Source organism: Meriones unguiculatus, chromosome 7, assembly GCF_030254825.1.
Source record: "Meriones unguiculatus strain TT.TT164.6M chromosome 7, Bangor_MerUng_6.1, whole genome shotgun sequence".
Lineage (NCBI taxonomy): Eukaryota > Metazoa > Chordata > Mammalia > Rodentia > Muridae > Meriones > Meriones unguiculatus.
The window spans coordinates 85,531,847-85,557,915 of record NC_083355.1 but is presented as its reverse complement, the minus strand read 5'-3'; the positions used below and the strand labels follow the sequence as shown (position 1 = coordinate 85,557,915).

Below are 26,069 nucleotides of genomic sequence, written 5' to 3'. Positions count from 1 at the left end.
GCATAATTAAGTGGTAATTTATTTTTAATGCATAGGAGTGTTTTGCATGTATGTATATTTGTATACTGTATGTGTGCCTGGTGCCCATGGAGGCCAGAAGAGAGTGTCAGGTCCTCTGGTGCTGAAGTTACAGATGGTTGTTAGTGGCTATGTGGTGCTAGGAACTGAACTCAGGTCCTCTGCAAGAGCAGCAAGTGCTCTGACACACACAGCTATCTCTCCAGCCCCTAAGTAGCAACTTTAAAAAAATACAAACAGTTCTTTAGGTGGAGATTATCTATTTTTTGGCTTTTGGGTTGCTGAGCATTACAGTCAGGGTCTTGTATATGCCAGGGCAGGCAAGTGCTCTTCCACTGACCTACATGTCCAGCCCAACAGGTTCCTTTACATGGGGTTTCTTAAAGATCTGTTTGAAAATGACACTCAGTAAATTGTCACTTAGTAACGTATTGCCAAATTATGGGTTCAATAACTACTCTTTTAGCACTAAGTATTCAGCCAGAATACAAATATGTAAAGAACACAATCCTCATCATCAGTGACCTCCAAAACAATTCAGGAAGCAAAGTGAGGCCGGTATTACAATGATGAAAGTAAAACCACAAAGAGGAGAAACTTTTCCCAACCAGCCCAAATCAAAGATGCCTCATAAGCTGAGTTTATAAATACTTATAATTTTGCAGAGCTCTTTAGCTTCTTTTAAAATATATATCACAAACAAGGAAAAACCCACATGTAAAACAGGATTTAGAAACTAGACTGGCATGGATTTGCACTGAGTCATTAATAGTAGCCTTTATTTCTGCCGCATAAAAGATATTGCTGTTTTCCTCTTGCACAGATCCCCTTTTCCTGAGTTGGACTTTGTTTTAAGTTTAGTAGTTTGTGCTGATCTGACAAAAAGCACAAAAGTAAGTTTATTTCAGAGGCCTGAATACAAAATATATACTTACATACAAAGTGTCCTGAAAGGTTTTACTTTTAAGTGTAAGACTAAAAATTGATACAAACAAGCAGTTAAAAGGTAAAATTAGAAATGGAAAGATAGCCTAGCTGTGAAGAGCACTTGCTACTATTACACAAAACCTGGGTTCAGTTCCCCGCTCCCTTATGGTGGCTCACCACTGTCCATACAGTACATAGTACTATCTGCTATACTATGCTCTAGTTCCAGGGAATTTGATGCCTTTACCCAACCTACAAAGACATGTACATAGTGCAGACAAAGCACTCATACACATAAAAAGTCTAAAACATAATATTAAAATGAAAAAATTAAAACCTTGGCATGTAGAACAGTAATAGAACACTTATGTATAAGGCCCTGGATTTATCCCCAAGAACCACTAAAGATAAAAATAATACTAAAAATAAAAATGACAAAACTATGATGAAGCTTTTCTTCATAACATAAAAAAGTAAAAAATCTATGTACAGGTATGATGGCTCGGATAAAAGAGCTTGCTGGCAAGACTGACAACCAGAGTTCAATCCCCGGGACCAGCAGTACAGTATAAAGAGAGAAATAACTCCCATGTAGTCGTAGCAGCATGTAATTCTCTTCCAGTGCCACCAATAGCCCCCTCTGTTCTGCCTCCTGTTGGAGTTGCCAACTGGCCCCTGAGAAGAGTCTAGAGAAGAAGCCACAGCAAAGGCCTCCACAGTTCTACCTCTTTATTTACAACTCCACCTCCATTGTTACTACAGTAAACATAATGATATTCATGTTGAGAGTCAACTTACTACAGTTTTCTGAGAGTGTCAATGTCTATCATTTAAATCTACAGAGGCTTACCGTATTGAAAACTCACCTTTAGGTCATCCAACAAGTTTTCCCATTGAATGTGACTTTTTCTGTTTTACTTGTCCTGTGTGCAGTCCCCCTGAGAAAGGGGCAGACAGATGAGGTTCAAGGTTGAGGAAATGAAGAGAATTTGATATGAGAAGAGAGAGCCAGGGGGGAAGAGGAGTAAGAGTGAGGGAAAATGGAAGAGATATTATTAGAGAAGAGGTGGGAAATAAGGAGGGCCAAAGACAAGAGAGAAAAGGGTACACAAGGAGAAAACTTAATTTGGGTCTCAAATTCAAACGGTGCTCTAACCACCTCGCCACTTGTCTATGTCCTTTCCAGGGCAGTTCACTGCTGGTTCACAAATGTGGTCCTCTCTGGGGTTTCCCCTCCCATTTTCTTTTCAGTCTGTGGTTCATAAACAGGGAATGAGCCTGGCTGCTTAGAACTTGATTTGTAGTATTGAACAGGAAGATGGGGGGAAAAAAAAAAGCAGGTGGGGTGGGAAGGAAACTGAGTGCTTTGATTTTCCTCTCCAACCTCTGTCTTTGGTCTAGTTCTTTTTCATCTAGGAAAAATACTGTGGCATCGTAGAAAAGCCTACCATTTGGGATCACGACAGAAAGGCCGAGCAGAATGAAGCCTTGAAAGGTAAGAAATTAAAAGTCAAGAAAGGAGAGAGATGGACTCAGGTCCAAAAAGACAGGTCTGGCTTGGGATCTGCCATGTCACTCTTTGGCCTTGCTTATAGACACAGTGCATTTGAAGTGCCACTTTCCACAACACATTGTTCAGAAAGAAGGAATATAACCTCCTTCCACTGCAGAGGTATGTGGAGATTGTGGAGATGAACCAAATAACTGTCCTCAGCTAGCACCGCCTAGTAACTGGGAGAGGAAGAATTAGACTAGCTCAGCACCAGGAGTCTATTTTCCTTCTTTGGGCTGCATTATTATTCTGGCTTTACCTAAAAATTAGAATTACAGACACATCTTTAGTCTTTTTTTTTTTTTTTTTTTTTTTTTTTTTACTGGATTTAATAGAATGAGGGTTTAGGATGTGGTGGTAGTCTTTGCCTTCTTGAGGTAGAGTAATAATGAATGTTAAGAGTTTGTGGAAGGAGAAAACATGATTTAGAGGAGGGTGAAAAGAGGGAACGAAATGCTAATCAGGGGGAAAACTGAAAAACTATACAAGCCTAAGTAAGAAAAATGGGAAGCCATGGGGGAAGAAAAAGGAAAGAAATGGGAAAGCACGTGAAAGAAAACAAACAGGGAAAATAGTTAATGCTTTGCAGCAACCTGCATGCCACATTGTATACTGTGCCGTGTGGACTTTTGCCACTCCTTTGCCGTTTCTGTGGTCAGTCCCTGACGTCCAAGACACCCACTTCAAGGTGCCTGCTAGCCTTACAGAAATGGGCTGTCAGCAGTACAAGCTATTAGCTTTTAGAGTCATAACTGTCAAAATAATAACTGTCAAAAAACCCCTCAGCCCAACAGCCCAGCCATACACAGGGGAAGTTAAATGACACTTTCATGTAATGGAGAAAGGAGGGTTAGAACTAAAGCCTGTGGCCTCTGACTCAGTGTCAGTGTTCAACTGCTTTTTTTTTTTTTCAGCATTTCAATATTCCTTCTGGCTCCCTTTTTTAGATTGTTTCATGGACTTATATATCCTAGTCATACCGTCTCCCAAATTGTCCTTGTCTCTCTTGTTTCTACAGACAGACTGACAATGATTCTGTGTGTGCACACATGTGTCATGGCTGCACATGTATGTAAGTGTATGTGTGCATATGTGTACATGTGGAGGCCAGAGAACAACCTCAGGTGTCTCTTGAGGAGATATCTGCCTTGATTTTGAGACAGCCTCTCATGGCCTGGGTCTTGCAGATTCAGCTAGGCTGATCAGTGGCTGCCGGGATCCTCCAGTCTCTGCCTAGTGCTGGAATTACTAGTATTTACTGCTACAGCCAGCTTTTTGTGTGGCTTCTAGGGATTGAACTGATATCCTCATGCTTCAAGTACTTTAGTGCCAGCCCCTGTCAATAGTGACTCTGACTATATATACATGTCCTTGTTTTACTTCTGACTGCTTCTGTTAAAGACTGACATCCCCCACCTTGACTGTTAGGAAAACTTCCTACTTGCTCTTTCTGTGCTCTTTCTGTAACTTCTCTCAGAGATTTAGTCCATAGAGAACCATCTTAAAATCTGATGCGAACATTACCACTTCTCTGTCTTTCAGTGGCTTCTCTTTGGCTAACACAGTCTTACAGCATTTAACTTGCCTGATATTTTTGTCTAATCTCTCCTGCATCTGCCAAAGTACTTCATATAAAATACATAAGCATCACTAATGTGCTTGTGCAGTTGAAAAACATTGTGTTTATAGAAGACAGTCACATGTAAGATAAAGACAACCATATTAGTACCCTGCATGAACTGGATTGCATCCATAGCTGACTAAACCTAGTTCTGTCTCTATGTTTAGTGGCAAGTTGGTGACACTTATTAGCAGTCAGGCTGTCATTAGACGGACCTTGCCTTTACCAAGGAGGACAAAGGCAAGAAGGACACTTGTTTGTGTTACTTGAATAGGCTAACTCTGCAGTTTCTAAAACTTTAGTGTCTTGACCTCTATACAAAATATAGTTAGTGGTGGAAGCTGATGAACGAAAATTCTACAAACTAAAAGGGAGATCTTGCATTTTCTTTTGAAAAATATTTTATTTTTAATGTGTATGTGTGTGTGTCTGTGAGAGCATATGCCATGTGTGTGCCCATGGAGGCCAGAGGTATCAGAGTTCCTATAGCTTGAATCACAGGCAGTTGTGAGCTGCCTAACCTAGGAGCTAGGAATCATACTGGAATCCTCTGAAAGAGTAACAGACATTCTCAACTACTGAGCTGTTTCTCCAGTCCCCATCTTGTATTTTCTTTACAGAAGTGCATTTCTCTATGGTGCTCTCTGGTTCAACACTGTAGTCGGACACAGATCCCACGTTGTGGTGAAGCTCAGTGGGTGTTTTAGATACTGATGCCCAACGAGAAGATATAAAAACAAACCCCACTGTGTAAAACTCTATACTATATTGGGCTGGACAGGTGGCTCAGTGGTTAAGAACTCTTGTTGCTATTGCAGTTCTCAGCATTCACCTCATGGCTCACAGCTGTTCCAAGGGCATCTGATGCCCTTTTCTGAACTTTCCCAGTATCAGGCACACACATGGTGTACATACATTCAAAACATTCAAATACATAAAATAAAATCAACAAATCTTCTTTAAAAAGTTATGTCTACTCAATAATATTCTTTCCCCAGCCCCTTTCTTGGTAGAACTGACTCTTTTAAATAGAACTACAAATGTCTTCACATGTCATTTTTTTTCCTCTCCACTTAAACCAAGTTAAATATTCCTCTGTGTTCTTTCCATTGTATACTTTTATGAGTATGATGTAGCCAAGGCTTATTCCAGCTCACAGGTTGGAGAGTGGTGGCTAGAGGTGAGTCAGCAGTCAGCAAAGGGCATGATTTCCTATCATCCTATATGACAACCTCTTGGTCACACATTTGTTATTAGAAGTGAAAGATCCTTTAAGACACAGGAATGTGCAAAGAGGAAATCTCCATACCTAAACATTAAACAAGTCACCCTTCAATGAGTGTTAGGCTAAAGATATTAGTGGGAAGAAAGGGGGAGTTGAGCGATTTTAATTTACCAAAAATATTCTCCATAAGTGTGCATGAATAGGAGGTTCTGTTGCTGCTGTGGGTTGGATCCACCTGTAGAGCTCACCTTGGAGAGGGTCAGGCCTAATAGATTAGACTTAGGGAATTGGGAAGTCAAATGTGACCCACACATTTGAAAGAGTCTGAAGATGGGCTTGGTAGAGTCTCTCCAGTGTAGTGTTTAGAATGGGAAGGCATCAGAAAGTCGAGCTGGAGCCCTTTATTCCTAACCATTTACTGTTCCAAGAACCCTGAATGACTCTTGTCTTCTGAAGAGCACAATACAACGTGTCTTGGAATTTGCTCCTTACCTGTAGTGTCTGAATCTGCTCTTGTACTCCTGTAAAAATAAACATTTCAAAGAGTTGCCACCATGACCACAAATATTTAGAAAAGAATAGCTGGGTCTGAGATAACTAGTCATTTTCCAAATGCATTGTGAGTAGTAATGAGCTGTGCTTAGCAAGCCTAGACTGTTATTGATTGTACCAGGGTAAGATTGTTTATTTGCAGGTTATTCAGCTCAGAAAAGCCGCAAAATCAGATTGTAGGTAATACCATAAAGTCTGATGTTATTCCATTTCTCATCAGTCACAGGCTGCTGGCATTTCCACCCATTGCTGCCCAGTGCTCCCCTCTTGGTGGGGCGTGGGAGAATCTATTGAAGAGTTACCCTTAGACTTCCCTCCCTATGTAATCTTATAGAGGCAGTTAGGACTCCTGCAAGGGGTTAGGCAGATATATTCACTTTATGTTCTACAGTGGATCTTTCAGGAACTAGACTTAAAGTACTAAATCTCTGGAATCTCCCAAAAAAGGATTCACATAGCTGTGCCAATAGGTCTGATGATTTAGATTGAAGGCAGAGATTAATGACAAAAATTGTCAAGAGACAATACAAAGAGAATGTGCCTTACAAAACAGGTGCAAATTAAAATAGAGCCTGTTATCCTGATCAAAACAAAGGGTCACAGCAGCACTCTGTATGTGAAAGACTTTCAATGAAGTAAGTTCACCATCAGTCTAAGATCCCCTGAGACAATGGAGAAAAGTTTGGTTCCTTTCTCTTTATTCCACATGGGATAAATTGCTTACTTTGCATTTTAAACAGCACAGCCCAGAGAAGCACACTATTCAGTAAGGTCACTGTTTAGCTTTTAAAACATTTTGCACTCCAAACAATTATAAACTGTCCCTGGAATGAATGGTCTCAGGGGGGAAAAGAACATATATATATATTGTATTTGTCAAGCTCACTTTCCTGGTTAAACCCCCACAAATGCCCCTGGAATAAAGAGTAGGGGAATTCCATTCTATTCTCAAAATATTACATCTTTCCTTTGAAATTAGCATCCTCAAATTAGACACTAGCTGCTAAGTTTGTTCCCAGTGCAAAAAGGCAGCAGAAAGGAGCCCATGGCTTTTCAAAACTGTTCTTCATACAACTATGTCCCCATGGGACAAGACCTCAAGAGGATTAGTTAGAATAAAAATTTAGTTTCGTTTTTTCCCCCTATTAATTTCTTCTTAGTAGTTAGTAGATTAATGCATAGAAAGCTAATGGGGAAAGCCTTGAAGAGTTTAAGGTTTGCTAAATTACAGTGTCTTTGTATTTTAAAATTCCATTATTTTGCTGCTTATGTAGGAATTCACAGTTCATCATATAGTGGAACTAACAAAACCTGGGACTACAGAGCACTTTTCATACTGTTATCTTTGTAATTTTTATTACAAAAAAAAAAAAAATTAAAAAACCCAGCTGGGCACTGGTGGCACATCTTTAATCCCAGCATTCGAGAATCAGAGGCAGATGGCTCTCTGAGTTCGAGGCCAGTCTGGTCTACATAGGGAGTTCTAGGACAGCCAGGGCTGCATAGTGAGACCTGGTCTCAAAAAAAAACAAAAAGAGAGAAATGAATGCTCCTTTTCAGCTCCCTTTGGGGCTGGAGAGATGGCTCATGAATTATGAGCATTGGCTATTTTTTTTTTCCAAAAAAACCAGCACACACATAGAGATTTCACAACCATCTGTAACTCCAGGTCCAGGGAATGTGATGCCCTCCATCAAGGGCATTAGCTTTCCCCAGATCCCTCTCATACTCTAGAGAAGGATCCGGGCTGGGTGGGAGTCAGAGGTAGATCTCCAAGTTGGAGGCCAGCCTGGTTACAAAGTGAGATCCAGGACAGCCAGAGCTACACAGAGAAACCCTGTCTCAAAAACCAACCAACCAACCAACCAACCAACCAACCAACCAACCAACCAACAACACAAACAAACAAACAACAAACCAAGGATGCTGGTGAGATGGTTCAGAGGTTATAGGCACCTGCTGCTAAGCCTGAAAACTTGAGTCTGATCCCAGAGAGAAGCAATTCTCACAAGTTGTCCTATGACCTGCACACATGCATCCTGATACATTCATTCCTTGTCCCACCCCCATAAAAATCATAAATTTTTATGATTTATAAAAATCATAAAAACTAAGCGATAATAATAATGATGATGATGATGCTAGGTGTGGTGCTGTAGGTCTTTAATCCAGCACTTGAGAGGCAGAGACAGGCAGATTTCTGTTCAGAGCTATGTGGTCTACATAGCAAGTTCCAAGTTGGAGTTGACATTTTTCCTTTGACTATAAAATACATGTACACATCCTTACCCACATACTAAACAAAAAAAGATAATTGAAAAATATTTAAAACTCAAGTATTTAGTGAGGGCCCTAAGAGACCTAGACCTATACAAATGGAATTATGAAATCTTCAAGATGGGAAGCATCTGTTAAGTTGTGCTGTTAGCATGTGTGAGTCTCTTGGTTCGATCCCCAGCACTCTTTCCCCAAAGATATCAGTACAAAGTTTAACACTTATAAAGTAGATTCAAACTGACTTGAGTTCAAAAGAAGCATGGAGAAGCAAAAAGAAATGTTAAAGATTTATTCTGTACCAACAAAACAAGATGGAAAAATATATGATTTTTAAACTAAAATAGCTAGAAGAAAAGGAAATTATATCATTGCCTCACTTACACAGGAGAGTTCTCTTTGTTGTTTACTGATGCAACAAAAGTAATGTTCAGTGGCAAAGTATGATTCATTTGCTTGATAATATTTACCAGGCACCTTGTATACATTCAGAACAGGGAATAAACAGTAAAAACAATCAAGTTCCTGTCTTTTGAAGTGCTTTATTCTGGTGGAGGAGGCAGATCATAAACAAAATGTATTATGCCAGCTAGAATGTGCTGTGAATAAATTTGAGATGGTGGGAGGGACAAAGAGAGACAAAGCAGTGATTTAAGGAAGACAAAAAAGAAAAAGTGTGCAGGTGGGTACACTTGGGCCGACAACTAAAGTATGAATCTTTGAGAGAATCTGCCTAATAAATGCAAATATCTGCCAATAAATCATTTTGCATAATATTCATATATATGTATATATATGAGCAAAATGGGAAAAGAAAAATATTATCTTTCTAAATAACTGATGACAATTTATAAAATTTCCAATGAAATTATTTCAAGATAGAAACAGTAACTTGACTTCAGAAGACAGACACACACTTGGAAAGTGTGCTTTGGGCCTGGCAAGATGGTTCAGCACATGCCACCAACCCTGGCGATGACCCTTGAGACCTACAAGATGGAAGGAGAGAACCTAGTGACTTCCATACATTAGCATACAAACACAGAATAAACAAGTGTAAACACAAAGAGGGGAAAAAACAAGTTAAGCAGTTTTCAGTTGTTTCTCATTGGATAGCTGTTATACTCATGCTGGGGGGGGGAGCTTTCCTGCAACCAACTGCCCATCCACACAATAAATCCCTTTGACTTGTAAAAATACATATCAAGGAAACAACCAAAAGAGGAAAGTAATTATTGGGGCATAGTGTCTTGAAATTAAAACCTACAGGTGATCCATATGAGCACTAAAGAAGGGCTAATCAGGAAGTCACCTGTGACACAGCACACACTCACTAGGAGAAATAAAGTATGCAGAACTGAGGACTTACAAGCTAAAAGAGCTCATTACACACACACACACACTCACACACACACAATGGGGCTTTATTTCTACAGCAGGATGGGAAGAAGTCACAGTTTGAACATAGCTGATGATTAAAGAATTGATCTTTGTTGTAGCTTACTGTAGATACTTTTTCTTTTTTAAAGACTCGTTTTCCTTATTTTTTTATTAATTTATTGTTTTACTTATTTTAAAAATTTGTATATGTGTGTGTTGGGAGAGAGGGGTTGTGCACATGTGAACTCAGGTACCCTCTGAGTCCAGAAGAGGGCACTGGACAAGGTTTCACTATGTAATCCTGGCTAGCTCATTTAGAACATACTGGCTAAGAATGTGGAAGTGGCTGTGGCTCTCTCTGCTCACATTTAGTTTGCAATCGGTTTGCAATAGAGGTATCAATGAAAATAGTTGTTTTCATATAATTGGAAGTACAGAGATGTGTAAGGGATATATAGAAGCTTTGTAGAAGAAAGTATACATAAGTATAGAGATAAAAGTGCCCACCATTTTTCTAGAAGTCAACACTCCAAGCTCCCAAATATGAGCCCTGTGCTTCTGCTTATTTCTTGAAACGCATGCTTTTGGCATTAGGCCAACAGCCAGAATACCAGCTGAGTAGCACAAGACGCTGGTATGGAAATAAAAATTAGTCAAGGCTGAGCCAAAAATGGATGGCTAAGAGGTGCCTACATCATCCTTCTGTCACGTTGTATCTATCTGGGAATCTTCAGAGACAAATGCCTGAGTTGCAGGGAAGCAAGCATACCTCTTTTTACATGGTGTACACCCTAGAATGCTCACAGCACTTTCCCATGCTACTGACCTGGATTCTGTGGCCTTGAGATGTGCATTTCGAAGATCAGTCATCTTTTCTTCAGAGGTTTTATCTCGCGTTTCATTGGGTATGTTCTCCTCGCTTTTTATAGGCGTCAGAGTTGTCTGAAAACACCTTTCCCCTTGAAAAGTCAGTGTTAGGTTTGAGATGGTAACATGTTTGGGGGATTCTCTGAACTCATTCTTACTCTTTGTATCTCGTAGACACCCATGCTTCAGGACATTTTCCTTGGGAGATAACAAGCAGTGGCAAATCAGATAACAGAAGGACATCGTGTAGAAACATTGTTTATGGAGCAGTTTCTGGTCATTTCATCATACTTACTGAGTGCTCGCATGTCCAGGGACAGGGAGCAAGGAATAGTGTTGCATGGCTATGAAGAAGAGCCTGGACAAGTGTGGAGGCTGGCGGCATGGGAACGTGCCTGATGCCTGTGCCACTGCGGCCTGATGCAGAACATTCATGTCTGAGTGCCATACACCAGCGTCACCTCACACAAGATGGTTAGTGTCTAGTGACAACACTTCTCTTCAAGTTACAGGCTAAGGAAGGTTTTCTAGAAATCCCTTGCCATCCACTCTTTCGTCAGGTTGTTCTTAGGAGCATCTGATAGGTAATGGGGGCTTGGGGCTCATAATAATGATGATGATGATGGTTTTTCAAGAATTTCAGCCTAATCTAAAATGCAATTCTCTAAAACCCCTCCTGTGCTTTTATTGTCTTCCTGTCATATACTACCTCTCTCAGTGATCATATCAGAATGGTCAAAATGCCTCATGTGGGCCTCAGTACAGTCACACACACACACATGCATGTGCATTGGTATTTTGCCTGTATATATATCTGTGTGAGGGTGTTGGATGCCCTGGAACTGAAGTTACAGAGAGTTGTAGGCTGCTATGTGGGTGCTGGGAATTGAACCTAGGTCCTCTGGAAGTGCTCTTAACCATTGAGCTGTATCTCCAGCCCTAGGTATAAATATTTTTTGATATAATTTTTTATATTTTTATATTAATTACAGTTTATTTACGTTGTGTCCGGTATAAATATTTTTAAGGTTAGGTTCATACTCATTTCAAGAATGTCTGGCCAATTCTCACTCATATTGCAGATCTCTCCAAACCCCCACTTTACCACACCCTTGCTACCATTCACTGTTCATTGTCATTTCCATGGGTTAAATTAGAGAGAGGACATTCGATGGGGAGGAGGAGATGGTGAGTACCCGATGCACACCTGTCCATCCAGCGAGAAGAAGCACAGTGACTACAGTCACAGACAGGGGATCTTTAACCTTTTGTATTACTTATGAGTGGTTTCCTTTGTGAAATGTCTGTCCTCAACCATCATCTTATTTGTATCAAGGATCTAGCAGATTTTTCACTAGTCTTCAAACTTATCTATCTCTATAATCCATCATGCCAGATTAATATATTTTAAAATATTTTTATTTTTCTCTGTCTTTTTCTCTGTCTCTCTGTCTCTGTCTCTGTCTCTGTCTCTCTCTCTGTGTGTGTGTGTGTGTGTGTCTGCGTGTGTTTGTGTGAGAGAGCAGCGTGGGGAGACATGTGTTCAGGTGCCTGTGGAGGCCGACAGGGGCATCAGCTCCCTGGAGATAGAGTTACAGGCCGTTGTTAACTGTAGGTGTAGGTGCTGGGAACTGAACTTGGGTCTTCTGGAAGAACAGGAAGTGCTTTCTATTGCTGTTCCATCTCTTCAACCTGTAATTTTGATCTAGAAAAAGCTCTGTTACTTAACTCAAAGTTTGCTGAGTCCTCACTACCTAATGTGGTACTCAGGATTTGCGAGTGAATTTCATAGTGCATTCTATTTTTTTCCTTTGGTACTTCCTGGCTTTTTCTAAAGTCATTAACTTTTTTTTATGTTCTAATTTCTGCCATCACCTTTTCTCATTGACGTGTCAGTCCATTCTCACATTTAAGTATGCTCTAACCTTAGGAGTGATGACATCACACCTTGCACAGCTTTGGCAGTTCAGCCCGCCATGTATGTAATACCCAGAGGCTTAAGGTTCTAACCCAGGCCTTCAGATTCTGACACCCAAGTTCTTCCTGTCACACTGCTACTTTCTGACACTGGGAGGATAGTCACTATTTCAGAGAATATCTAATGATTTATACTGGGCTCAGAGATTGAGCCCATTGTTAAAACCATTTATACTGGGCTCAGAGATTGAGCCCATTGTTAAAACCATTTATACTGGGCTCAGAGATTGAGCCCATTGTTAAAACCATGTGTTGGTTCTTCAGCATTTCTCATCAGTGTTAACTAAGAATATGGTTTCAGCCTCATGCTCAAGCACTAAAGAATGAACTATTCCACAACACATACCTTTTCCTCCTGCTTGGCCTTTTTGATGTCATCGTTTTCAAAGACTACTGTGACCCCTGATAGATTTGTGGACTCTTCAGCTTCTATAACTTCTGTGACTTCTGTGACAATTTTTACATCTGGAACCTCCGTGACCCCATTTTCTGGGATATCTGTAACATCAGTGACATCTGTGATATCAGTGACATCAGTAAATTCTGAGAAGTCTGTACTTTCCGTGACGGTACCAGAGTATATGCGCGCCTGCGAGTGAATGGTCTGCAGCTCTGTGAAAGCGGTGATGTCCATGATGTTCATCGAGCCTGTGATGTCTGTGCTGTTTGTTAGTTCTGAGAGGCTTGAGACCTCTGAGAGTCTGGAAGTTCTAAATTTCTCCTGACTCAGGAGGGAGATGAGGTCCACCCACTGAGAAAATATGGTGTCCTGTTTATACACAGGAGCACAGAGCTGTAAATAGTAGGCGCGGCCGTTTATCAGCTTTACTTTGAGGCGCATGTTCTTAGCACTGTGCACAGAAAGAGTCACAAACTGCAGAGGGAGAAACCTACAAACAAATGCAAACAAAATGTCATACAAAGACCTAGTTGGAGAACTATAAAAACACTTTTCCAGCTTGGAGAATGAGACAGTCAATGACCTTGTATCCCAAATAGGTGAGAGTGAAAGCTCCTGAGAGTCATTTCATGTTAATCCTGTGTCTAAGACTCTGGTGTTACTAAATGATCAGAATGTCATTTATTGTGAGGGACTGCCCACCCTAATTAATCCTAAAAGTGAGGTGAAGGGCTGGTGGGATGGCTCACGAGGGTGAGATGCCTACAAGCCAAGCTCGACGACTGGCGGTCAGTCCCAGGAGCCCACATGGTAAAGAACAGACTGACTCTAAAATCGTTAAGTCTTCAGATACTGGACTTGTGGACACACACACACACACACACACACACACACACTAAAGTAAAAGATAAAATATAATCAGGGTTGAAACTTAGATGTCTAAGGATTGAAATAAAACTACCTTGAGATTTCATATCATCCCAGTCAGAATGGTTACTACCATAAAGAAAACAACAGATGCTGGCAATGATGCAGTGAGAAAATGGAAAGCCTGATTATATACTATTGGCATGAGGGTAAGTTAGTGTAGTCACTATGGAAATGAGTGTGGAGGTTCCTCTTAAAAAGCCAAAACTATCCTATGAACCAGCAACACCGCTCCTGGATATGTACATTCAGAGTAATCCAAGTCATCATACAATAGGGGTACCTGCTTGCCCATGGTTGTTAGTGCACTGGTCACAACAGGCAAGTTACAGAATCAGACCAAGAACTACCCACAGATGGATAGATTAAAAAAAGGTATATACATGCAATGAAGCTTTATTCATCCATAAAGAATAATGACATGTTATCTACAGGAAAATACCTGAAACTAGAGACCACGTTAAGTGAACTAAGCCAAATTCAGAAAGACCAAAGTAACATGTCTTCTCTCATGAGGAATATGGATTTTTAAAAGGAAGGTGTGGAGGTAAAGTACTTGCTATGTAAGCCTGATGACCTAATTTTGGATTCTCAGAACAGATAAAAGCCAGGCACAGTATTGCAAGTATCTGTAATCATAGCTTGCCCTTACTGGGAAATGGCAAGCGGAGACAGGAAAATCCCTGGGTGCTCCTGGAGTAGCTAGTGCTGTGTACACAGCAGTGAACCAGAGGGATCCTGTCTCTGAGCAAGGTAGAAGGTTGATGACTGACACCTGAGGTTGCCCTCTGATGTCAACATGTATGCCATGATACACATGTACCCATGTGCACAGACTCTCTCTTTTACACACACACAGACGTGATTACACAGACAAAGCAGACATGAAAGGAAAAGAGGACTATATGAGAAAGAAGCACAATGTTATGGGGCTAGGGGACAAAAGAGGATATAATAAAGGAAGAATATGGTCAAGGTACTTAATGCACATATATGAAAATAAACATACATTTTATATGTCTGTTTCAAATATCATAATGAAGCCCATTATTTTGTACAACAAATATATAGTGATAAAGTTGTCTAAAAATGAGGCCTAAATTAAGTTTCTTGCTCAAGATCATAGACCAAGTTAGTGGCTGAGATGAGGTCAGAAAGAACTCCGACACAAGTGAGGGTATGATGGGGAGGAAAAACATGCTCTTGAGAGGCAGTCTATTGACTCTCCAGTGCTCATTACTTTGTTTTTTTTTTTTTTTTTTTTTTTTTTAACTTAATTGTCATTTTGAGCGGCATTGTCATAAAGCATTGTTTGGATGCTCTTAGAGACACCCTGAATCATTTGAGAAAGTCATGCACCGGAAGTGCTCCTCTGGAACACTTGCCATCAGCATTTTCACTTTCACTCTCTCCTATGGGGGAGAGAGAGAGGAGAGAGAGATTACTGTCCTCCTGCCCTTGTGACTCACCTGGTGAGCACCAGATTCTCTGTAGGGGGATACGCCAGGAGGCTTTTAAAGAGGGGCTCCGGTTCTTTTCGAGCTTCTGGAGTCAGATGTGCAAGCAGCATCACATTGGGGGTCTTGAATATGGGATTGGAAGAACAGATGCCTACGGTCACCCAGTTTGCTCGGTTATGCACATAAATAGATTCACCTCTCCGATTGACCTGATTGTAGAGAACAGCAAAGGAGTTTCTTGGTAAAAAGGCATGGATCTACCACCCTTGCTTGCTAGAGCAGTATAAGGAAGGTCAGAAAACAAGGGGGGAAATGAACCATGGCACCTCTAGTCCCTTTCAGAACACATAAGATTTATTTTAGTTCATAGCTTTTCTGAGGTGGTTGTCTACTTGGCACTAGGGACTGAAACCAGGGCTTTCTGCATTTTAGGCAAGGTTCTTCCTTTGAGCTCATCTCCAGCCCTAGGGTTTTTTCTTTAAAAAAATCTGAGCCCACGGGGTCCTGCAGAGACTGATGCACTAACCAAGAACCATGCATGGAGAGGACCTAGACCCCCTGCTGAGATGTAACTGATTGTTAGCTCAGTCTCCATGTGGGTTCCTGAGTAAGGGGAGCAGGGGCTGCCTCTGTCATGAACTTTGTTGCCAGCTCTTTGATCACTTACTCCTGTCGATGTGGCCTTACAGGATACAGAGAAAGAGGATCCAGGCAGTCCTGATGTGACTTGATAAGCTAGGCGCAGATGGCAGAGGAGGAGAACTCCCCTTTTCAGTGGACTAGGGTTAGGGGATAGAGGGGAAGAAGGAGGGAGGAAGGGTGGAACTGGGAGGAGAGTTCAGGGAGGGAGCTACAATCAGATATACAATGAATAAATTGTAAAAAGTTGAAAAATTAAAAAATATATATATAGGTCAAGGGGCTAGAGAGATAGCTCAGCTTTTAAGAGCACTTGCTGTTCTTACAGAGGACTTGGGTTCAATTACCAGCATCTACATGGTACCTCACAACCAAACATACATGCACGAAAAACATGAAATAAATACATGTAATTTGAAAAAATAAAACAAAACTCCAAGAAATAAATGATCTGAATACATTCCTGTGATAGTATGTTCTAAAAATCATTTTGTGTAACATTAAGATTATATTAGAATGACAATTATAGTAGAATTAGGACAGAATTCTTGCCTACAGGTTTGTTGGAAATATCTAAAGTGAATTTCCCTGCAACACTAATTATTTTGAGCTGTTTAAAGTTACAAAATTGTTCCCTTTAGTAATATCCTACTGTCCCTTATCACATTCAAACAATTCTCTTCTCAACATTTCACTGTCTTTGAGAAAATGCATTATGGAAGTTACTATAACCTAATTGAGAGTGTAAGTGCTTTTTACCTGAGTAAAATTGCTCTCCAATATGGGAGGAGCTAGAAAAGGCGCATACTCTCCTCTATCCAATATATTCTTAAGATGTCCTAGATTGTGAGACTGTGGGATGAAGAGGGCATCTTGCTCATCCACTGAGTTCTTGTTCTTCTTCATCATGCTGACATGAAACATCAGAAAAGTGAGAGAATGGAAAACAAATTAATGAATACACAGAGAAGGTCATAGTTACACTGCCTCTTTTACCTATTAACCGATAAAGTTTTTTTTTTTTTTTTTTTTTTTTTTTTTATCAAATCTGTAATACACTTGACTCCATATGCCAGGCATTATAGGTACATACAAAGTGGCAGTTTACACTTCAGGGGGTAACAGACAGTAAACAGAAAAGTTGTCTTGGAGTATAGATACCAGCCATACAGAGTGACGGGATGTGTAGCTGGAAATACTAGGGTGGGAAGGAAGGCAGCACACACCTCCACCACAAACCATTATTTTCTATCCTCCTAATTAATCAATCATGGGGGATCACATGCCCATTTATGTAAAGCTATCAAAAGTGCGTTAAAGGGCACTTCCATACCTCACTTGTGACTGAGCCTTAGCTCTTGTTATGGAGGTAAACAGTGACATGTAATCAGTGACAGTTCATGCCCTCCCTGATACATAACTTGGGCTCTCCTTCTCTGAAGACAGCTTCAACAGAAAACAATGATTCTATGCTACTGATTTCATCTTTTGTCCACCATCAAAAATTATTCTAAGAAGGGAAGAAGCGGAACCCACGAATTTATGTGGTCATGCATTCAAAAGATTATTCTTTCTACTGAAATACACATTTCTGTGAAGAATTTATGCAAAAGGCCCAAAGCTAAAAGATAGTAACCATCACTGAGCATTAAGGAAATGTAAATCTCAACCACAGTCATTCCTCAGAGACTCCCTTTCTTCAGAGTCCAAGAAAAACAGTAAATCCTAAGGTTACCTCAGAGAGCCTCCAGTCAGGGCTCCAGCTTTCCTGCGCACACAGCCTGGGCCACAGCAAGCCGTGCAATTCCACTTCTTAGCACAGTTTTCCCTGTCAGCTTCCTACTTAGCAACTCAGTGGCTCCATTTGTAGTTTCTTAAAATATGCTCACAGTGAAGATAAAATCAGTCAAGATGAGCCAGAGAGTGAAGAGACTGAAAGATTGAAAGAGCCCAGAAATTAACCACCTAGCTATGGCACAGCACAAACATCAGTCCGTAGAAACTAAAGTGTGAAAAACAAGATTCCCAAAGAGTGTATTCAAGGGGGTGGGGGAATCAAAGACAGATCCGGGCGTACACTTTTACTCCCAGCACTCTGGGAAGAAGAGGCAAATAGATCTCTATGAGTTTGAGGCCAGCCTAGTCTACAAAGGTCTACAAAGTGAGCCCAGGATAGCCAAGGCTACAGAGAGAAACCCTGTCTCAACAAACAAACAAACAAGCAAGCAAACAAACAAAAAGCCACGACAACCCCCACCATTACTTAAAATAGAGATGATGAAAAATAAAATTAATTAGTGCTTCTATGGACTAAGTAATAAAAATTTTGCATGCCCCATCTCATTTAAACATTTAATTTGAACTATACTCATAGAGCATGCAGCTAAGGCTCAGAAAAGGAAAGTAACTTTGCCATCATCACAGAGTTTGCACCTAATAACAAGGATTCAGACCCTCCTATTCTGACTAGAGGATCTCATGGCTGTTGCCTAATGCGAAATCTGTCCTTACGTGCTTGGAAAGACAGGTGTTGGCGTGGCAATAGTGAGAGGGCTTGGGATAATGGGAAGAAAAGAAAAGGGCAGGAGAAAAATAATACAGAAAATATCCCTTTCCCTTCTCTTCCTAAACAATTTGGTCCTGATGCATTGGCAGGACAGAGAAGAGGTGGGATGCTTCCGTTGATTACTATCACCACCTGTCAGCCCAGGCTGCCTTATCAGTTCACATGCCTCTACTACAGAAGCTTGCAAAGGCGCTGATGAGATGGTTCAGTGGGTAAAGGCACTTACTGCCACCATGGCAACCTGAGTTTCTCCTCAGAACTCACCTAGTAGAAGGAGAGAACCAACAATTAGTAGTCCTCTGGCTTTACAGAAATATAATACACATTTTAGACCATTGTAGAAAGTATCCTGGCACATGGAATATTCAGGAGAAAGGGTGGTAGGTAGAAGGGGAAGGAGGAGAGAACAGAAAGGAGGAAAGGCCCAGAGCAATGTGACCATGCAGCTGTCCATAGTCTCATCTGGAAGGACTGTCAAATCTTACCTCACCTCAAGGCCAAGCCACAGTCCTGTGATGGGAAAGAAGTTTGTAACTCACTTCAGTTTGAGCTTCCTCCTTTTCATGATGAAGCTTTTGTGACAGAAACAAATACAGGAAAACAAGGTATTATACAGAGGGCGCCAATTTCCTTCCTTTAGTTTTTAAGCATATGTTGAGATCTAAGTCTTAGAGTATTATAACTATGACAGATGGGTTTTATGGTTTGGGTGTTAAGTGCCCTCGATGGGATCATGTTTTAAAGGCTTAAAGATTGGATCATGAGAGAGTCAATGTAATCAGTGAGTTCATCTACCAGTGGATTTATAATTTGGTGGCATTACTGTGAAGTGGTGACAACTTTTAGGAGTAGGGCCAGCTAGATGGTGTAGATCTCAGGGAGTGTGTTAGGGAGTTCTTGACCCGGGGTCCTTTCCCTTTCCCTTTCTCATTCTCTTTCTCTTTTTCCTCAGCCACCATGAAAGGTGAGCATCTTTACTCCGTTACTACTACTTCATCTGGGCATCATCAGAATAGGCTGCTTGAATCCAGCCGCTGCTGCTGTTTCTCATTCACCGTGGTTGTCTTTGCATGCTTGTGCATATGTGTTATTTGCTTATGTACGTGTTCATGTGTGTATGAGAAAGTGTGCAGATATAACAGAGCTTCTCACTGAAAGTGGAACTCGTTGATTCAGCTAGTGTCTGGACGTCAAGTCTTAGCACAGTGCTTTTCAACCTTCCTAATGCTGTGACCCTTTAATACAGTTCCTCATATTGTGGTGACCTCCAAGCATAAAATTATTTTGTTACTATGTGATAACTGTAATCTTGCTACTGTTATGAATTGTAATGTCAAACATCTGAAATACAGGATACCTAATATGTGACCCCTACGGGGGGTCATGACCTATAGGTTGAGAATCACTGCCTTAGGACCCTCCTGTCTCTGCCGGTCTGGCACTGGGATTGCGGGGACATGCTACTGTTCCTGGTGTTTTACATGTGTTTTCAGATCTGCACTCAGGTCTTCATGCTTGTATGGCAAGTACTTTACTAAGCCATTTTTCCAGATACCTCTTCATGTTCTTACGTGACTGGAACCCAAATTAGTAACTGGTCTGAAACTGCCTCCTCCATGGCCAAAGAAGATATAAAGTAACAAGGCAAGGGAGGTAATACAGGTTACACTACCCGGGTTGTACTTAACTGCTTTTAAAATTGTGTTCCTGGGGCTACTTGAAGCTTTTGTTGACACCTTCTGTTAAGGTTAAGAAAGCCCAGTACAAAAGTAGAAGACTTATTCCAGACTTGGAAGGCCTCAGAGTAAGTGAGGTGGCTCAGCTGTTAAAGATGCTGATGGCCTGAGCTGACTCCTGGGACCCACGTGGTAGAAGAGAATCGACACCTGCAAGTTATCTTCTTACCTCTATATGCACACCATGGTGAGTGCACGCGCACATGCACACACACCGCATTAAATAAATAGAACATTTTAAATATGCAGATGATAGCACAGAAGAGCAACAAATAGATACCAGTGAGGAAATTCAAAGTAAGCATTGGGTTGTGTAAGTACAATTTTTCTTTCTTATCTTTTTTTCTTTCTTCTTTCTCTTTCTTTCTTTCTTCCTTTCTTTCTTTCTTTCTTTCTTCCTTCCTTCCTTCCTTCCTTCCTTCCTTCCTTTCTTTCTTTCTTTCTTTCTTTCTTTCTTTCTTTCTTGTGGCTTATAGTATTTTACAATATCTTCGACTTGAGACAATAAAGCACTCAATTCTTGCTCATTAAGAGCTGAATGATGGAGTACACATCTTTGAAACAAAATCACTCCAAGAAAGGGAAAACATCACTCCTTAAAGGTATATCTAATATTTGTATATACTTGCAAATCACTAGATGCCACATCGCCACTCAGACCAGGAATGTTGCTCCCCAGTGCAGTCCCATGGCCTCTGTTAGATCTTTAATTTAAGAAGAGAGACTGTGTAGAAAGCTCGATCAATGTGTGCTTCTATGCAATCTCTAGCACCTGTGTAAAAAGCTGGCCATGGCAATGCATACTTGTAACTCCAGAGCTGGAAATCAGAGACAGAAAGATTTACAGAGCTTGGTGGCTAGCCAGCCTAACCAAATGGCAAGTTTCCGGTTTAGTGAGAAACTGTGTTAAAAGAACAAAGCAGAGAGAAATACAGGAAGACACCTGACTTTTCCTTTAACCTCTGCATGTTCATACATGAGCACAGACTCCCATACACCCACTTGTATCTAATACACACACACACACACACACACACACACACACACACACACACAAAGTAAAAAAAAAATAATTTTAAAATTCCACTTGTAGATGATATGCTAGGGGAGCAGGTTTATCTAAGAATTCAGGATACAGAGAAAGAAGAGAGGAAAGAGGACTGGGAGGCAGCCATGAGGGAGTCTTGCCTCTTCATCTCTCTGAGTCTTCAAAAAAAGTGAGGTCAGTGAAAGCAGAAAACATGCCAGCCTCTTTTATCATCTTCGATGTGAAGCAGTTTTTTTGTTGTTTTGTTGTGTTTTCTGTGAAAGTTTATAATGAAATTACTTTGACACTCTTGTGTTTTATTGAATTTGAGTAATTTAAAAATTTTTATTTTATTCTTAAAATGTAATTACACGATTTCTTCCTTCTCCTCCCTCCACTTCCTCCCATGTCCCTTTACTCTCAAATTACTGACCTATTTTTCTTTAATTATTATTGTTACATGGATATGAAATAGAAATATATGAATAAATATGTAAATGCAACCTGCTGAGTCTGTGTAGGTGCTGCTTGTATGTATGTATATTTTTAGGGCTGACCACATAGTATTGGATAACCAACTAGGAGGCCTATTCCCGGAAAGACTAGGTCTCCCTCCCTCAGCAGTCATTTATTTCCTGTAGCTCTTCCTCTAGGGGTGCGGCTTGGTGAGCTTTCCCACAGACAGAATGGCATTGTCAACTGGTATTGTCAGTGTTCAGGTCTTGCTTGGAAAGAGCTATGTGGTTGAGATGTCATGGGTGTAGCTTCCCTGTCATAACCAGAAGACACAATCTCATACACAGCAGATTTCCTGGTCTTTTGGTTCTTATAATCTTTCTACTTCCTCTTCCATGAGGTTGCCTGAACATTAGGTGTAAGGGTTGCGTTGCAGATGTATCACTTGAGGTGGGAATGGGCACCTCACAACCAGTCTAAATGTTTTCTAGTTGTGGTTTACTGTAATGGTCCCCATTTGCTGAAAAATTTCTTGAATGAGGTGTGAGAGGTGCACTGAGCTGTGCTTATAAGGCTAAGCATTTACAATGCAGTTAAGACTTCTAATCTTTTACGAGAGTGGCAGTAGTATGTTCTCCTTAAAGAGCCACAACTTCACTAACAATGGGTAGTCTGATGTGCTTTCAATATCAGCCATGATTTCTTTTCTACTAATCAGGCCTTAAAGTTCAATTAGACAGCTAATGGTTACTACCAAGATACCAGTGCCACTATTGTACCTTGAGGGACATCTTGCCATGCTGGTCATTGTTGTGGCTTATAGGCATCACAGGTAGTAATACTACTGATTTGTTTTCCTTCCTTGGAACCCTGCATATATAGCAAGCTCCTTCTGGAACTATGAAAGCTAGTCTTCGGGGGAGGCTTTCGGGTCAGGTCCAGTTTGAATCTTCTGAGTCCTGTGTAATAAGTGCTTGGTGTTTTCATCAACAAGGTTAAGACTTATGTGTAAAACTGGAGGTCAAAATCTGTATTCTCCAACCTCTTTAATGAGTCTAATAAGATGACAGAGAAATGGCCTGTAAAGGCAGTTTTGGCCTCTTCCCCATTGTTAGCATACACTATCAATGGTTCATTAAACCACTAAATTGATTATTTACTGGGTTTACTCTCAATACCTGGAGATGCAGTAAGATTCTGGCCTCCAGTTTTACAAATAAGTCTTTACTTAGTTGCACATGATAATTAAAATTTCCCCATAACATTAAGTATTAAAAAGTAGCAGTTACTCATCACAGTGTGGAGCTGTTTGGAGAATTATAATATTTTGTAAAATATGCCCAACATAATGGTGCTTAGTTGTTAAACTGATAGCTAAGAAGTGATTTTCTATTAAAGAGAATCATATGGGTTCAGGGTTCTAGTCCCATAAGTTGTCTGTACTCTGTTCTGTTTCCTTGCAGTGAGGTTACCTTGCAAAGAGAATCCTGGCCACTTAACCATAGCCTTTGTCGAGTGCTATTCATTTTGGTGGTTGAAAATAATTTTGTTTTGCAGTTAGATGTAGTGGTGTGATCCTAGCATTATTGGAATGAATTCAGAGGAAAAATGAGCACCTGGAAGCCTGGACTACGAGCCCTCCAGAATAGTTCTAAATTGTGTGGGATTAAATGCTAATGACAGTTTTGTTTTCATAACAGTTTTATTTCTAGATCATTTTGTTGTCGTTTTTGAGGGATGGTCTCACTAAAGTGCTCATCTCCTAAGCTTGTTTTCCTTCTGCCTAAGGTTCCTGAGGGTTGGCATTGCAGACACACTACTGTGTCCTGCTTGGATCAGTTTTAAAATCAGTTCTAGTGAGAAATCCCATCCACTTCCCTTATTTAAAGTTTACAAATGCAATGACATTTAGTCTATTTACAGACTTACAACAATCACTGTAATCTAATGTAGAAAAATTTTTTCATTATTTATGGATATAGTTTTAATAAATGTAGATGAAAAATATGAGCTGTGTCTCTGTGTTTGTGTTTTATCATCTGTAGCCATTGCTTGCCAGAGGGATGGGGTGGCCATAGTCTTTCTGTTGACAGGATGGAACCGAAAGCGGTGACAAGTAAAATTTGCAACATTATTTATGATAATGGGCTAAGCATTTGTAGCTTCCATATAAATATTTTAAACCAAAAAATAAGCCTTGTTTAAATAAATTATTTGTGAGAGCTCAAAACTATCATTTTATTGACATTAAAGGTACAGAAATCTACAGTATAAAACAAAAAATATTAATATTAGAGTTTAACCACGTTAATCACTGACTAATGTATATATAATGTAATTCCAATTCTCTTGTAATAAATAATGTATAATTAAAACAGAGGGGCAGGGCAGATAACTAGAGACCAGTGTGGATGCTTCATGGATATGAAGACTCATTTGTTCTAATTTGTTCTTGTAGAGTTGTGTGTACTATGTGTGGTGGTGCATGCCTGTAAGCCCAGCTCTTGTAAGGCAAGGAGTCAGGAATGTAATGTTCTCAACCACACAAGTTTGAGGTCAGCCTGGGCTATACAAAGCTGTCTCAAACAAAACAAAACAAAAACAAAAACAAAAACCCCAACCAAAACCAAAACACAACAGAATTTTCTCAATTATAGTTTATATTTTCCCAACAATTTGTGGTGTTTCCTAGGCCTGCCTCATGCCCTGCACGCTGCATTAAACAGGTGAGAAGCAGAGCAGTTTCACAGGTCAGGCCATCTGCGGCACTGCAGTATCATGCAGGATTCACTCCCTAGCTCCTCTGTGGCTGGCAGATCCTCTCCACTCGTCTCCTTTTCTCTTAACCAGCTCTTCCCTCTGACACTTCTATTTTGCAGTTGCAGTTGGATGGAGACCCATCCCTTCAGCAGCTCTGTTCATCAGACTGTGCTTTTCTAGAACTGAAGTGTAGTTTTCAGCATTGTTGGATCTCTTTTGTAAGACAGGTTCCATGTCATATCCAGTCATGAGCCAGAAACCATTGCCAGTCACAGAACTGGGACAGCAAGCCAAAAGGACAGCATGTGTTGGCAGCAGCCAGGATGGAGCTGCTTCATCTTTGCCATACTGGGACTTGCTGTCGAGGATGACCAAGGCCCGGAAGGGCTAAGTACAGTACAAAGAACACGAGTGTGTCGTGCTGTGCTAATGCTGTTCTCCTAGGACTGTTTGGAAGTGTGGCAGCTTGAGTGGTAATGGAACAGCAGAGAGGAAGAGTGTGAGAGGCTCAGGAAGCAGTATAGAAGTGTTTTGGTTGGGTTTTCAGACAAATACAGGAAGGTGCCCCAACATAATTTAATGCTGTTTGTAAACACTATATATTTACAATTCCCAATGAGATCTTTTCCCTCCAATATTTAAAAATAATTTGCAGTCTCAGGAAAGACCCCTGTGCTCAGAATTTTTGGTTCTGTTGTGCTCCTTGTGGAGCTCCTGTCCTCTCCAGATCTTACTGTTTCCCACTTCTTTCCTAAGATTCCCTGCACTCTGCCCAAAGGTTGCCCATAAGTCTCAGCATCTGCATTGATAGTCTGTAGGGCAGAGCTTTTCAGTGGTCCTCTGTGTCAGGCTCCTGATTTGTTCCCTCTTTTCTCCTTCCTCTTTCCCTTTCTGGATAGGAATTGAGTATTTTAGCAAGAGTCATCCCTCTTGATTAGTTTCTTTAGGTGTACAGATTTTAGTAGGTTTATCCTATTTTATATGTCTATATGAGTGAGTATATACTGTGTACATCTTTCTGCTTCTGGGATAGCTCACTCAGGATGATCTTTTCTGGATCCACCATTGACCTGCAAATTTCATGATTTCCTTGTTTTTTATTGCTGAGTAATAATCCATTGTGTAGATATACCACAATTTGTGCATCCATTCCTCATGGAGATAACCTAAGACCCCTGCACAGATGTAGCCCATGGCAGTTCAGTATCCAAGTGGGTTCCATTGTAATAGAAACAGGGACTGTCTCTGAAATGAACTGATTGGCCTGCTCTTTAATTACCTCCCTGAGGGGGAAGCAGCATTACCAGGCCACAGAAGAAGACACTGCAGCCACTCCTGATGAGACCTAATTGACTAGGATCAGAAGGAAGGAAAATAAGACCTGCCTTATCAATGGACTTGGAGAGGGGCATGCATGCAGAGGGTGGAAGAAGGGAGGGTTTGGCATGGGAGGAGGGAGGGAACCACAGGGGGGATACAAAGTGAATAAAGTGTAATTAATAAAGAAATTAAAAATATATATATAAATAATTTGCAAACATAGCAAAGTTGAAAGAATTTTATAAACCTGACACCTATATTCTCCTGTGGTCTTTTTTTTTTAATTATACTATTACTTGTATTTAATTATATAATAGCTCTTAAATGGTAGTCTTTGCCTATACTCATTAAAACTGCTCTTGATGATACCTGATGGTCTTGAACT

At 40.5% G+C, this 26,069-nt stretch overlaps 2 protein-coding genes across 5 annotated transcripts in view; one reads left to right on the top strand and one right to left on the bottom strand.

Annotated features, from left to right (window-relative positions):
* LOC132655263 (basic salivary proline-rich protein 1-like) overlaps nt 1-26,069 on the top strand; it is a 61,785-nt gene that overhangs the window by 11,420 nt on the left and 24,296 nt on the right. The window contains exon 2 of one of the 2 annotated variants that reach the window (XM_060387747.1): nt 2,347-2,440. The exons of the other annotated variant lie outside the window; for it this stretch is intronic. The gene's annotated coding sequence lies outside the window, so the exon portion shown is untranslated. The remainder of the gene's footprint in view (nt 1-2,346; nt 2,441-26,069) is intronic. 2 annotated transcript variants of the gene reach the window in all.
* Garin2 (golgi associated RAB2 interactor family member 2) lies at nt 664-21,129 on the bottom strand. Of its 3 annotated transcripts, XM_060387745.1 has the most exons (6): nt 16,579-21,129; nt 15,190-15,389; nt 12,740-13,283; nt 10,376-10,614; nt 5,836-5,864; nt 664-2,987 (listed from the first exon to the last, which is right to left on the bottom strand). In XM_060387745.1, the coding sequence occupies exons 1-6, from the start codon at nt 16,741-16,743 to the stop codon at nt 2,923-2,925; spliced, it is 1,242 nt and encodes a 413-aa protein (XP_060243728.1). In that variant the 5' UTR covers nt 16,744-21,129; the 3' UTR covers nt 664-2,922. The 3 variants fall into 3 exon arrangements, with proteins under 3 accessions (XP_060243728.1, XP_060243726.1, XP_060243727.1); XM_060387743.1 differs by lacking the exon at nt 664-2,987 and having other exon boundaries at nt 5,532-5,864; XM_060387744.1 differs by lacking the exons at nt 664-2,987; nt 5,836-5,864 and adding an exon at nt 7,709-9,158.

Coding starts and splice junctions, on each gene's coding strand:
- Garin2 (XM_060387743.1), bottom strand. CDS start 16,743: ATGTTTCATGTCAGCATGATGAAGAAGAACAAGAACTCAGTGGATGAG. Junction 15,390..16,578: donor TGGAGAGCAATTTTACTCAG/GTAAAAAGCACT, acceptor CTCTACAATCAG/GTCAATCGGAGAGGTGAATC. Junction 13,284..15,189: donor GAGAATCTGGTGCTCACCAG/GTGAGTCACAAG, acceptor ATTTGTTTGTAG/GTTTCTCCCTCTGCAGTTTG.